Source organism: Acipenser ruthenus, chromosome 2 (assembly GCF_902713425.1).
Source record: "Acipenser ruthenus chromosome 2, fAciRut3.2 maternal haplotype, whole genome shotgun sequence".
Taxonomy (NCBI): domain Eukaryota; kingdom Metazoa; phylum Chordata; class Actinopteri; order Acipenseriformes; family Acipenseridae; genus Acipenser; species Acipenser ruthenus.
Window position 1 is genome coordinate 23,127,732 of NC_081190.1, and position 15,122 is coordinate 23,142,853.

At 36.6% G+C, this 15,122-nt stretch overlaps 1 protein-coding gene across 1 annotated transcript in view; it reads right to left on the reverse strand.

The window, feature by feature from the left end:
- Nucleotides 1–12,417, reverse strand: part of LOC117963497 (chondroitin sulfate synthase 3-like) — a 107,957-nt gene extending 95,540 nt beyond the window's left edge. The window contains exons 1-2 of the mRNA XM_034903758.2: nucleotides 10,812–12,417; nucleotides 7,252–7,535 (exon numbers count right to left, since the gene is read on the reverse strand). Coding sequence (XP_034759649.2) covers nucleotides 7,252–7,535; nucleotides 10,812–11,424 — 897 coding nt within the window. The 5' untranslated portion in view covers nucleotides 11,425–12,417. The remainder of the gene's footprint in view (nucleotides 1–7,251; nucleotides 7,536–10,811) is intronic.
- Between the last annotated feature and the right edge of the window lie 2,705 nt (nucleotides 12,418–15,122).

Consider the following 15,122-nt stretch of genomic DNA (forward strand, 5'->3'; position numbering starts at 1 on the left):
ACTGTATATTGGTATTTTCTATACAACACATTTAAACACTATTATATACGTTTAAAACAAAAATAAGGGGCTCCCGAGTGGCGCAATCAGTAACGGCACTCCACGAGGAGTGCCGGATGCGCCCTATAGCCTGGAGATCGCAGGTTCGAATCCAGGCTATGTCATTGCCGACCATGTCCGAGAAAAAGAGTACATTTACTGAGAAGCACATAACCACAGGGGGTTGGGCTTAAGGAATGTAATATGGCAAAATGCTGTTGATATTCTTCTTATTGTGATCATTATCATTGTTATTGTTAATGTTATTGTAGCAAATAAACACTATTTTAACATGCTTTTATTAAATAGAGCTCAGTCGTTAGATAAAGCATCACTATTCGTTTTGTTACAATCAAGTAAACTGAGAAACAAGCCTGGGGACTTTCCTCACGCTGTTTTTTTTAAAAGAATAATTTTCAATAATTTTCAAAAAAACATCTCTCAATAAAAAGAAGTATCAGGTCTTTTTTTCTTTACAACCTGCTCTGACTTCCATACCCTATCATTGCCTTAATTGGTTTGGCCAGAACACACACTGAAACACTGTTCCCTCCTCCGCTACTAGAAATAAATAGTCTCTGGGGTGCCCCCTGGTTTGATGAAGAATATCCTGATCTGAAAGGGTTTATACAGTTACAACAAACAAAAGGTAACCCTGAAATGGTTCAGAATTGTAAATTGAAATGGAAAAAGGAAACTGTAGCAACTGTACAGAAAAAAAAACTGTACCACGTTCTGTAACAATGTCTACAGGGATGCCGAGAGCCGTCATGGGCCCCTGGGAAGGATTGGTATGTTTCTCAAAGGAGTTATGTTTAAGTTATTTACAGTATTCAAACTTTTTTAGGAATTGAATAAATCATTTTTTTGTACAAACTCCACATGTGTAATAGTCATTAATTTGAAGCTTACTTAACATCAAATCACATATGTTTTTTTACATTAAAATACATTTTAATGGTTGGTATACACTATTTAATTTATTCTGTGCCAAAAATAAACCCCTCATCTCTGCTCTTAACTAATAACCTGTATTAGTAACTATATTTGTATTTTAAGCAATATAACCAATCATTCTCTAATTGTGTTTACCACCAGCTGAAGAAAGTACTTTATTTACTTTACACAATTCAATTTTTCTAACAAACTGCTGCACCATGTTGTTTTGAGCAAATTATAGATCTTAATAATAGAATAAATCATACTGTGGTATATATTGTACAACTTTAGGGTTCTTTTAAATTATTTAAATTCTGACTGTCTTTAAAAAAAAAATACATAAAATTGCTATGCCCTTTTTTCAGCTTTTTGGTGTGTAAAATATGAAATGTGAACGTTCAAATCACTGTGTGAAAGGAAGTGTTTTGACAGCGCTTGCACTGCCACCGCGTACACAATCTTTACACAACAACATCGGGTCATGTGCAGTACTGGAGTTTTAAAACATTTTATATATTTAAAAAAAAAAATGTTCCCCCTTTGGGGTGGGCCCCGGGGAAATATCCTCCTCCTCCCCATCCTCTCGGTGGGCCTGGATGTCTATGAAGACTTCTCATTGTCTAAAAAGTTAACGAGGCAACACTTCTTTTTTTGACACCCTGTGGTTTTGGATACTCAATCAATTATCAAGATGTCAGAATGTACTATTACGTGTGCTCACTTTTCTTCCTTTATTGAAGCATTTTGGTAATGTGCAGAACTGATATCATCGCATGCCGTTTGTAGTCAAGGTGCTCACAATTGTATCGAACCGGTGCAAATTCAGTGGCCAATACTTATGAGCAATGTTAAACAACCATGATTGCACAGCTTCTTCGGTTGTATTTGTCTCTGAGTGTGTTCAATTCAAGAGGATCCCGACTGAACAGATGTCATTGATACCATATGGTAAAATTATTCAAAACGGAAGCCTTAAAAAAAGTCAGTAAGCACTGAGCTCCTGCAGTGAGTCATGCACTGACTTCCCTGGTAGTGCTTTTCCAGCATGCATTACACACAGGAGATGAGTGTTAAACACAAGGTATGTGGAAATGCTATCAACATGTACAGTGCTTTTTCTGGCATAAAGAAAACACAGGCGTTTTTATTCGAAAGCTAGCCCCCAATGTTTACTGGATCTCCAAATGAAACATCAAGCTCAGCTTTTTCCTTTTTTTAAAGCCTGCAGCTTCCAGCCACCTTTGACAAAGCTGAGGGGTGCCCAAGAAAATGTCATTTTGAAATATTGGGGGCACAGATTTTTACGGGACAGTTGCCAATAAATTGTTATCAATCCTCAATGGCACCTGCTGCTATGCATCAATTTTTGTTCTGGTTAATGACTTACTTCTTATTAAAAATAAAATATTCATAAAAACTTACCAACACCCGTTTCAAAAACACACACAGTATGCAGTACCATTTGAATACTCAAATGATTTGTTTTAATTCAGCATTATCCGTAATTTCTAGATAAAGCACATATTCATTTCCTGTTAAAATAATTAATACATTTACAAATGGAACTTCAGCAACCGAATAAAACCTTATCAGAAAAGGCCACCTGTGGAGCAGAAAATATGTAGCATTTGCATACAAATGACTTTCATTAGGTAAGGTTTCCATTACAACATAATTGCAGACAACTGTGGGAAAAGAGCTTTTCAGTCTTAAAAATCCAAAAATGTCACAGTGCGTGTGGTAGTGTATTTAACCCTTTAAGGTACCAGGGACATATGTGTACCACAAACTTGTTTTTTGTTTTTTTTTGCAATTGGGTGCACGAAACAGGGTTTAAAATTTACTGAAAGGTTGGATCTGGTCATCCAAACTGTCAGTTTCCTCGTGATACCTGAGTCACTCTCAGATGTATCTTAAGAAGAAAGCGTTTGCACAGCCGCTCAAATCCTTGTGTATCTTAAGGGGTTAAGAAGAAATGCAGTATAATTGCAATGATTTGCATAAACTGTACTACATGCCACGTAGCAAGCATGCTATCTTGTGATCACTTTTCTGGCAAAACTATACATCAGCACTTAACTACAAAGATGGATTGATTAAACATATTTTACATACAGGACTTTGTTTCTGCACATTGCCATTTAGTTGGTTCCAGAAGGTTAATAAAGACCGAGATACTTATTTGTCTTGATTTCACGAAAAGGGATACAGGCCTGCTTGGCAGCACATATGAAAAGGTTAAGCCTTACTCAACTCTTTGCAGTGACTAAATTGTTAAATCCATACAGCAATACAGCATGCTTATTTATTCAGTACTGGCTACACAATTACACACTGATACAACCTTTCATCTATATAATATTCTAAGAGATGCCAGATTTTAGTTAGTTTGATCCCTTAAATAAATAATCCGCCTTCAATAATTTAGACACTTGGGTATCAGTGTTGACAATGCAGACCCTTTCTGGTTTGGAGCAATAATGGAAAGCGCCATTCATTTAATTGGTCTTGCTGGAGAACTGGATCTTTCGTTTTCTCTACACTGAAGCTGCTGTATCAATGCACCCAGATTTCATGTGCCAGTGGAAGTGGAAACATTTCAGTTTCAGTCAGTTGTAAAGTATTATCCGTTAGTTTAACCTTTTTATCTAGGAAACTTTATAGCCACAATGGATTCAATTAGTATCCCAAGGCTTACAGTTTCTGAGCCCATTACTTTTAACCCTGGAGGCAGCCTTTCCTTTGATCTACCTACAGGTACAGTACATTTGTTGGAGTCTGCTACAAAATAATGGTTCAAGAAAAGGATGTATAATTCTGTATATACAGTGTAAAGCATTGTTGTTACATGTCAGTGTTACGTTTTTAAAGATCCAAACATTTATTTTATTTGCCAAATGTAAACACCACAAACACAGATCATGTTAAAAAGTAAACCTAACTGACCCATAGAGAATCCTGCAAACGTTTCAAGAAACACATTAGGTTACCGTTGCTGTGTCCCGAGTGGTCTGTAAACATATTGCCGACTTAAAAATAAATAATAATAATCACACATGATGATGGGTCATAAATCAACTGGGCAATACATTTCTCAAAATGTACTCAGGAGCGTTCAGCAGTAGAAAACAAAAAAATAAGTCTTCTAAGGACCGCAGTGTATCCAGATCACACTCCCTCCCGTAACAATGCTGGTTTTCTGTTCCCACAATATGCCACTCATCTCAATCACAGCAGCAGCACTGTTGCAGGAGGAAGCATGAACTGGATAAACTGCAATCTATAGAAGAAAAAAAAATTGTCTTTCCCCTGAAGAACGTTCTTGAGTAGCAGATGAAAACAAAGTGATGGGCGAATAGTAAAAATATTTAAACTATTGGAAATATATTGAAAAGAAACATGGTGTAATATGGACAACACAGGATACAGAAAATGTAAAGTAATGGGTTTCTTCTAAACACTGCAGGGGTTCTGTAACACTTTAAGGAGGCTGACAGTGGTATTTGTTATCATTATGCAGATAAAGTGCTCTGGTGCATGTAAGCAATTTGCTGTATTTTTAAGGTTTATCAAATCATTAGAACATAAACATAAGACAATAGAAATATAAAAAAGCATTTTTTCAGAGTTGGTATAAAAAAAACCCCCAAAAAACACAGCTTTGTATATTTACAATATTCTTTAAAAGAAAAAGCACAAAACAATTTACTTTTTAAAGAACAAGCTACATACAGGCCTATACAAGCTTTTTCCTTGATATGGTTCCTCTGTTTCTCATTGTTTTTTCCCAGGATTTTTTTAAGACTTCCTTTTTGTAGTTTTATATTTGTATGGGATTTCATAAAGACATTACATACACTGAAAGGAGATGCTTCCATAACAAAGCAATTAACGACACAGCAACCTTACGGTGTAGTAATAAGAGTTCAATTTAGCCTCTGAAGTAAATCAGAAAAGGCTGACCTGGTGACAGTTCCTAGCAGCGCAATGGACTGTGGGACTTAATATGAGATTATCCCACCATGCACTGTATTTTATGTTTACAGCCCAGCAAATATGGAGCCCGTGCTGACGAAAGACATAGCGCTTCTTAGCATGAACGTTATGGCTTTGTGTCTTAAAAACACAAGGCACATTTTATCATAATGCGCGCGTTTTGTTTTGAACTCTGAAGTTCTCCTTGACCGATTTAATCACTCCAGATATCAATGTGCTTTGATTTCGGCATATGATCACGTTGCGCCATGATCCACCATTTTACAACAAGCCTCAGAAATTGTCGGTGCAGCAGTATTGATAGCCATTCTCAACTCCTTCAGGCACCTATTCTGAGTACTGTATTTGTAATGTCCACGTGCCAAAACATATCAGAAAGCATTTTGGGATATTGGAGGATACACAAAAAATGTAGTTCGGTATTACAGCAGCCACACTTCTGACAAACCGCACTACCTGATGCAATCTAATTTATCGGACTCGAGACTGCGTAGTGTAGACGTTAACCGTATTTAGCACTTTTAAGCCGGCAACTAATAAGGTTTAAAGGCATAGTGTAGACAGTACTAAATTGGCAACCACTGATATCACAAGCTACTTGTCAAACTAAATCTTATGCTTATTGTTGCAGAATAGGGGGAAACATGTAGTCCAACTAGGATAGAGGACTACATCCTCCAGAATACCTTGGGGCTTTGAAGTAGAGTCAGGATGAAAATCACCTGGTACTAGTTTAATTATGGACACCGGCCTGTAATTAAGCAGGCAGGTATTTAAACAGGTCTGAAATGTTTACCTAGGGTCTGTGGGAAGGCTGTCTGTGGGAAGGCTATCTGTGGGAAGGCCAAGGCCTGTGTGAAGCCTGGGTGTAACCTGTGTGAAACCTGTGTAAGCAGACCTGAAAATGGTAAAAACAGGGAATGCAATATTTGCATTGCCTACAAGTGTTTTGGTTACTTTTATACAGCTTATAGTTTAGGAATTTGTAAAGGTTTAGTTAGCGCTCCTTGGTGGAGTTAGGCTTGTGTTTTGTTTGGTTTATTTGTTTGTGATCTTTGTGAATAAAGGTGCAAGAAAGCACTAAACTACAGTTTCTGTGTCTGGGTCCACGGTTTAAAGGACACAGACCAGCCTTGGCCAAGACGCTACACCACATTGTTTACAAACCCTTTCATCGATATAACATTCTAAGACATGCCAGATTTTAGTTACTGTATTTTGATCCCTTAAATAAATAATCCATCTTCAATCATCTAGAAACTTGGAAAACAGGATCTTTGTTTTCTTAAACTGCAGATAAGTCTTATTATCAGTTTTTGGCTAACGTGTAGTCTAGTGTAAATTCTGAAATAAGGAAAAGAAACAATAAAAACATTCATTAAAACAGCTTGATGCCAGAAGAAACTGTCTGAAGAAGATGATATTGCAACCATGAAATAAGACAGGGTTGAAGTGCCTTTTTGAAACCAGATACATTAAGCAATTTCTTTTTTTTCCCTCAAGACCAAATACTGCTTTGCTTTAGGTTGCATCTTGTGTGTTTGAAAAAGGTTCTAGTGAATTATGCTTTTTGAGTAATAATGTGCCACGTTTTGACTTTCACTTCCTGCTACTGCTCTCTCCATACTGTTAATAATTTAGGATTTGCCCACACTTTACAAATTACATATTAAATTCTGACATGCAGGTTTTGTACATGGAAGCTTTTAATTAGAATGGGTGGAAGTACTCAAGCTCTAAAATGTATGTTTCATATTAAAAAAAATATCTGCTTCCTCAAAATGTCACAATATGGTCCATGTATTCTGATGATAGAAATTCACATGGGAAAATCATGTGACTAGTTTTGATTGGAATTACTGCTGTGTTCCTATGAGGATTATGATTATGTAATTTCCCTATGAATCTAGCAACCATAAAACCATACAGAAAATCTGAATTCTTTGTAACTTTATTAACTGTATTTAAGTGTGCTTTTTTCATAATCAGTAGGCAATGCTGGTTTCAAATTATGAAACAAGCATTGGGATGTGGGATGTATGATTTATGACTATGAAAAGTGTCCACAATATATGTGAGGCACTATATATCTTAAACAGCACAGTCGCCAACTTAGCTGTACCACAGTGGAAAATACAAAACATGTTAAGTATATCCAAAATGTATGTCTTCCACTTATTCCACTTGTATCAATGCAGTGCAACAAAGAGGCCTCATAATAGACCAAAATGCATTAAAAATACACTGTAGCATGTGCTGTTTGTTTGTGCTCGTTACCTCATATGACCAGACACACTGGGTGCCCCCGAATCTCCGGACGCATCGGCCCACTTCTACGTCCTCGTGTGTGGTGTACATCCCCCGGAGACACTCTCCTATGTGAGGCACCATCCTCTTCAGCACCTCCCGGCTAAAGATCATGCCGGGTCCTCCCATGCAGAAATTCTCCCCTGGCTCCAGCGCCAGTTTTCCAAGTTCTTCAGTAGTGCCCAATCCGGTCTGTCCCAAGTACATTGGCTTACTACTATTCAGGGATCTGAGAAACTCCTCCAACTTGTCGCCTTTTGAATAAGCAGGTATACAGAAAAAAAAACAAGACAGACAAACAATAAGTATTTCATAATTACATTTAGCAGAGAACAGAAAAAATGGCAATGATTCTAAAGTACGGGGACAGGTATTGAAAGCAGTTGACTTTTTCCTTTAGTAGAAAAAATAAGCTGTTTTATACACTCCACTTAAAGGTAACAACAATGTGCAATAATTTGATGAAAAGGGCCTACAAATCCATTATATTTACAATACCTACAATTCCATAAAGTATTTGATGTAGTCTTAGACTTTTAGATCAGATTCTTACTTCAAAGCTGAAACCATGCTGGTCTGCTAGTATAACTGGCTTTTTTGTAAAGGGCCATAAAACAGAAAACCCATTATACAGCAACATCAAGTGGAAATTGTAGTAATATACACTGTCTTGTATTCATTAAAAAGGCAATCAGTAATCTGTTGCAGTCCACAGAGAACAAATGTTTTTCATTAGTACTGTACAACAGTTACATTTCTTACGCTGACCACCAGTCTCACAGCATTTGCTTTAAAACTAATTATTGTGCCTTTTCAAAAGTATAAAATAATAAACATCAATTGCAATAACAATAACTGTAGGGTTTCGGTATTCCATTATTCTATATAGAATAAAATAATTGCACAAAGTTCAAAGCATCATAATTGAAATCCAAGGTATGTTTATATCATACTCTAATATCACCACACCCGGGTGCATTGCAAGACATGAGGTGAAGCCGAGTGCCTTCAAACACCCAGGGCGTGTTGATATTAGAGTACACCCTGAAGTGCCTTATTGCACTTAGAAAATGGGTTAACTAACTAAATTGGGAAAAAAGTCATTTTTAAAAAATATCCTTCCACCTAAAACTAAGCTAAGAAAAAATAGTTCCTTAGAACTTTTTTTAAAAATCAAACCAAAAATGTATTCATTAAAAAAGTGCTTTATAGATTTGTATACGTTGCTTGAGCTGTTTGCTCAGAAGTAAAACCCTGCTCTACTCCAAACAGCCAGTTTCACTCCAGAACTGCAGCTGCAACTGAAAGAGCTTGTAATGCAACACAATACATACAAGTAAAGGATATTAATTACCAGGGAAGACTGCATTGGAGGGGTGCTCAAACTACAATAGAGAGGACAAGTAAGCTTTCACTTCCTGAATCTTGATCATATTTACAATGCATTAAGCATCACATTATAACTGCATATGGTATATTGTGTGTCATTCACAATTACATCTTTGAATCACAGACTTTTTTTTTAATGGTAAGTATTCATTCAAGGCCACAGACAATTTCTTTATGAGTGGCTGACTAAATACTGCCATGAATTTATAGATTTTTAATTCAAAGATCCGGCTAAATTGTTAACATTTAATAATTACTTTTAAAGTTGATATTTTCTAAAAAGGATATAACCTGAACAAAAAAAAAGAACTATAAATAACAGTTTGAAAAATCGTGTACTCGCTTCAAGTCAAAAATCCTGTAAATAATAGATTTAAACCAAATAGGATCAGTGAAAAAAAGTGGCTGCAGGTAAGGTCACCAAATACTTAGAATCCTGACAGGTAGACAGCACTGTGCTTTACATTGATTACAAAAGACAAGACATTGCATTGGGTTCTAAATTACCACACTGGTAAAACTGTTATTCCTGTTGCACTAAACTGATTCACTCCCTACTGCAGCGGCCCAGGTTTATAGGTTGTTAACTAATAATTGCACATTAAATATAAAATAACGCTATTTGGGAAATTCTCTTTTGCCTTCTGTTCATAGAACTTGCAGGGAATAAATACCACCTTCTGCTGCCCTGGAGGTGCCTATGTAGTTGTATACTTGTATACCTACAGCTACAAGGAACATAAACAAACTGTACAGTGCACAAAAGGGTAAACTAGGAATGACTTCCACCCACCTGGCAGTCGTATTATTTTAGTATAAAATGTAATATGATTATCGGACACCTCAGGTCACTGTAAACTTACCAGCCCCTTGGGTTTTCATGAGCATCCTCGCTAGAAGAACACCCCTAAGGCTTCAAATAGTTGAACTCAGTGCACTCAAGAGAATCTGATTTTCCAAAATGTTCCTTAGACCCCTTACACAACACCTTGTAATACCTCTCCTTGCTTACTGTGTGTTTAGGTTACTTGCCCTCAGTGCCAAAACCTAAAATCCTTTGCAGCTACATTTAGACTGCCCCTGTTCAAATTGAGTCTAGTCTTTCTGAAATGATTTTTGAAAAACTTGTAAAGGCATTCACCATGTAAATCTACATGCAGCAAAGCAATGTTGATTATAGCCATTCACAAAAATGTTATGATACAGTCTCCTGTCTCACAGCATGGTACAAGATATCATCTTCAAACTGGGATATGTGGTAGGCAATACCGGCGTATACAAATGTTTCACACATATAATGTAATGAAGCCTGTGAATGGAACAGAATGCGTAGTTACATTTTAAATTGCAATGCTGCCAGCTATTTGACTGCCTCTGTTTGAAAGCTGTAACAACAATAGTATGCACTTTCATATTGCAATGTGTGTCCTTTCACGTCAGAAAAGTCGTGAGGTGTAAAAAAAAAACGCTTTAAATTCTTAGCATATGGGTAATATGTAGCCTCTAAATTAACTATAAGATTATATTAGACCAGTTAAATGCAGTGGTAAGGGAAATGTAAAGGTAAAGAAAAAAGGAAACCGAAACTGCATGCACTAAGCACACCAAGGCAGTTTTTTTTTTTTTTGTAGTGATGTGTCTTATTATTCTGTTCCTCCTCAAAAATGTCCATCAACACGGCAAAAGTCCGCCTTAAATCAAAAAATAATACAGAGGACCGACATACGTGTTTTTTTTGTTTTGTTTTGTTATTTTGTTTTTTTTTAAATCAGTGTTTCTGCCCCTGGCAAGAAGTTTTAATGCCGGTCATTGAATTGCAGGTAATGTAAGTATAACTTGGTCAAAATAGTAGCCTTATGGGCTGCATAAAAGTTTGAATACTTTTCCATTCCCTATAAAATACTGTGGTCAAAGTTCAATTGAACCGTTACATTCTATTTTAGATTGTTACAATGCGTCTCTTGTTTGTGTGAGATGAAATGCTATTGGCCATAATAAACAATTTAATTTTCGTTTGATGTAAGATAGCAATACTGCATTAATAAACACAAACAAAGAAACAAACAAAAACATTAAGTGTTTAGTATAAACTGCAATCAAACTGTATTTATATGTAGTTTAAAACCTCATTGATGAATCACCTCGTATGTAGACATCATCGTCTGCCCTCATAAACCATTCATACTTGTCCAAGTAATGGTCGTGCATGTACTTCAGCATCATGAAGGACTTTTTCTGAGGAGGGTAGGAGTCATCCACTCCTGCCAACGAGATCACTGGGATGGGAATGGGCACGGGGACGCTCTCAGACCCCTCGCTCGAGAAGAACTCTACTTTCCCGGGGATGGAATGTGTCCAAGTCCTGTGAGCTGCCACGGCTCTCGATTCCAGGTATTTCTTTGCTGTCATGACACCCACGTAGAGGAAATTTCTGGGTTTGGATATCGGTCTATCTCCATCCCCACTGCCGTTGCTTGTCCTGTGTCTGCTGTCATTCTCTTCCTCGCTTTCCTCCCGTCTGAAAAGCTGACTGTCCTTGTCTATGTGCCAAGCATTGCTGCTGACGCTGCTCCCGGTGCTGTCTGCAGCTTTGCCGATACCTGCTACGTTGCTATAGTAAGAGCAGACAGTGGATTTTCTCTTCTTGCCACTGATTTCCACCACCCTAGGAACGATAAGCCAAGAAGCCGCGGTAAATCCAAGAATCAGTCCCAGCACAACACTCATCCAGGGTCTCCTGGACCTCACAGCCATGGTCTTATGACTTTAATAAATAGAGTAAATTTTAAATAAAATACAGTATATTTTGGAAGCGCGTCTAGGATACCCTTTATCTTTCTGTAAGATGATCACTCATGACATGAAACATCAAGAGTAACTTACATTTATTTGGAAGTCATGCTACCTTGGTACCAGATCATTCACCCCTTCTTCATCACTAAATACCATATTGTGACAAAAAAAAAGAAAGAACATGTAAACAAAAATATGCTACAATCTCACAAAGATTTCCTGCAGCGAGCGGTTCCTGGAAATTGTATTTGAATGCCCTTATTTTTATTTGTAATGTCCTACGCGTGTCAGAAGTTAAATTGCTGAGCAAATTTGTTGCAGTGCTGAGAACGGGATTGCTTTTTCATTCTCATTGGGGGGAAAAAAAATGTTCATTTTTTTTTTTAGTTTAAAAAAAAGAAAAGAAAAAGTTGACTCCACTTTAGGTCCTCCGGAGAATGATCCCTCTAACTCCTAGTTGCAGCTCGCTTCGGTAGCCAGTTTTCTTGCAATCCTAAAAAAGTTCGAGGGGAACAACGCCTTGAAAGACTTCATGTTGCCCGCTGTCACTGGATACAAATGAAGACAGCACAGTTGGTATTTGCTACTTCTTTCTTTTTTGTCTCAAACCGTGCTCCTCCTCCCAGCCCGGCTCGCCATTTTGTTTACAAATTGACGTCAGGGTAAATAACTTTTCCTTTCCTCCGTCCCCCCCTTCTCTAATTTCTTGCCGTTTCGGAACAGTATAAATATGCATTACCGATTGAGTAACGGAGAGAGTGCACAGGGGCCAGCAAGGCAGAAACGGGGAAGGAGGGGCGAAGTGACTGTGTTTCGGGAACCTCCTTCCAAAGCTGACATGCTCAGGGAGTTTCAAGGAAAGACGCCGCATCATCATCATCATTAACTGCCCTTGGTGGAATCATTTTGTTGAATTGCTACCATTAGAAGGATACATTCCTATCCTATCCTATTCCTATCCCAGGAGGCTGCTACAACACATCTCAAAATACGCTGCAAACATAGCTCTGACCACATTAGCCCGCTGCTTTTTTATGCTGAAGAAAAGAAGCAATGCTTCTGTATTCTGACAGAAAAATGTGCATCAATGTTAAACTCTGGTTAAACTATATATATATATATATATATATATATATATATATATATATATATATATATATATATATATATATATATAGTTTAAAACACATAGGCCTACACGCTTATTTTTGGACAATCTAGGAATGCTGATAAAATAGTATATAAGCTACAATATAAATATACTTAAAATAATAATACCTCAACTCAACTAAAATACATCTAAAAGTAAAAGGACAGAATTTATACTTTTACTAGTAGAATGCTAAACAAAACAAAAAATGTCAGGCATATTCCTTTTCTCTGTGTTAAATGCAATTCTAGCTCATGATGGGCAGTTGGGTCATCTGGAATGTAAACATTGCACCTTGTTTTAAAATCCCCACCATGAATTCTGAGATAAACCATAGGAACCCTAGATAAAGGCATTTTACTAAATGTTTGTCTACCTGGCAATATGTGGGCAGTATTATACTGTTGTTATGTGGGTATATCCACTGGGACAAGCCACAGTTGTATTTGTAGAGCATTTTACAGCACCAGGGAATCACCCTGATTGCATCTACCACCTATCCCTGGTTATCCTGTGATTACTCCTCCTGAATCCTGGGGTGTTACCTTAAACTGTAAAATGCTCTAAAAAAAATCCAGCTGTGGATTACCTGGCAGGATATAGGTTGACAAAATCAACCCATAGATTGTATTTTTAAAATTAGCTTTTAAATGAGTTTTACCTTTCAATTGTGTTTTTAAAAAATGAGTTTGATTTTGTTTAAAAGCTGTCATTTAAATGAAATAAACATTATTATTATTATTATTATTATTATTATTATTATTATTATTATTATTATTATTATTATTTAAAGCTTGTGTGAGTAGAAACCCTTGGTTTCAGGACACATCTTAATTCTGCAATGTCCCATATTAATGTGAGCAAAGAAATGAAAAGCATCACAGGCATGCTCTTCCCACAGCTTTCAGCAAAGCAAGATAGAATTTTTCCCCCCCCAAATTGTGAAATGTTAATAATAAAAAAAAAGAAATCATGGAACGATACCTACGTCATTATTCAGTTCTTTCAAAATAAAAAGTAAGCACATGAACACAAAGAAAAGAAGATTATTCTCAAACACTGTCTAAAATAAGAAAGACAACGATAAGACCACATAGACAAGTGAGCAAACCATAAGCTCTATTTCTTAGGTAGACTAAAACATCTTGTTATCAGTTCTGTGAGAATGTTAGCCTGTTGATCCATAAGCTTGACTACATGGGTGGTATGGTTATACATGGAGAGGTGGGGGTTCTGTTAGAGTTTGATGTTGTTTTTTAACCAGTAAAAAAGGAACAGTGAACATACAAACTCATACAAAGTGGAAGCCATCTAGATGGTCCAGGATTTCACATCCAGCATTTCATACAGGAAACATATAGTATTTCTCAGGTAAACAAGGAAAACCAAGCTGTGGACCTTCCTATGTCAGAAATGGTCTTAAATCTCTCCAGATATCCTGGCTCAGCTATTTAGAATTTAGATCATCTGAATTCATTATCATATTTAAACATAGTTCAGTTTGTCATATCATTAATTTTATTCAAATGTGTTCTGGACATGGAAAGATCCATCATAAATGGCTATGACACTGGGCATTTCCATTTGATGAGTGCACATTTTACTGTGGTAGAAGTGCACCCTCTGGTGTTATTATTTATATTTTATTTTATTAGTTTTTTATTTTTATTTTTGGCCTGCTGCTATTTAATACCCTTGTAGTCCAAACAACCAGGGTTGCACCAAGTGCAGTTTGTTTGAGTCCTTACCAAAACGAATGGATGGCATTTGGATAGGCCATTCCCTTTTTAAGTGTAATTTAATGTGAATCAATTGTTTTGGTTTTCACAAAAAGAAGATGAAACAAAAACAACACACCACTCATACTACAACAGCAATGGTGCAAACAAAAAAAAACAAGGAAAGGAAGACTCCAGCAGAAATAAATACAATAATAATAATAATAATAATAATAATAATAATAATAATAATAATAATAATAATAAAAAAACACTCATATCAAAATTATAGGCTATATCTGAGCTTCTCACTTATATCTAGGGCATAATTATAATCATCAACAATACTACTATATTTTGGAATCAAATATACCGTGCAGCAATACAGAGTTTTGTTATTGAATCATTTGGGATCGCTTTGTAGTTGGCAGAAATACAAATATTAAAGACCAAGTAGCTTCAAATGTCTATCCTTTAGCTGTCTATGATGTTGAGTGGCTCTTATTAAAATTACTCACACACTGTGTCCTAGATAGATATAAGTTGCCATAGGTTCATGCCATGATTCATAACGCTGTGACTTCATAGATGTAAGAACCAGCCCCCTGATCTAGAGATCTGCCACTTCAAGTTTCCTTTGGTTTTGCTCACAGTACAAAGCCCCTAGATGGTGCTGGTTCTCAATAATATTAAGGCACTTTGGCTGCTCTAGCCTACATTACATACGTCTGTCAAGCAACTAGAACAGATTAACTCATGATCAAAGCATTTTAACACTTATCAACAAATAA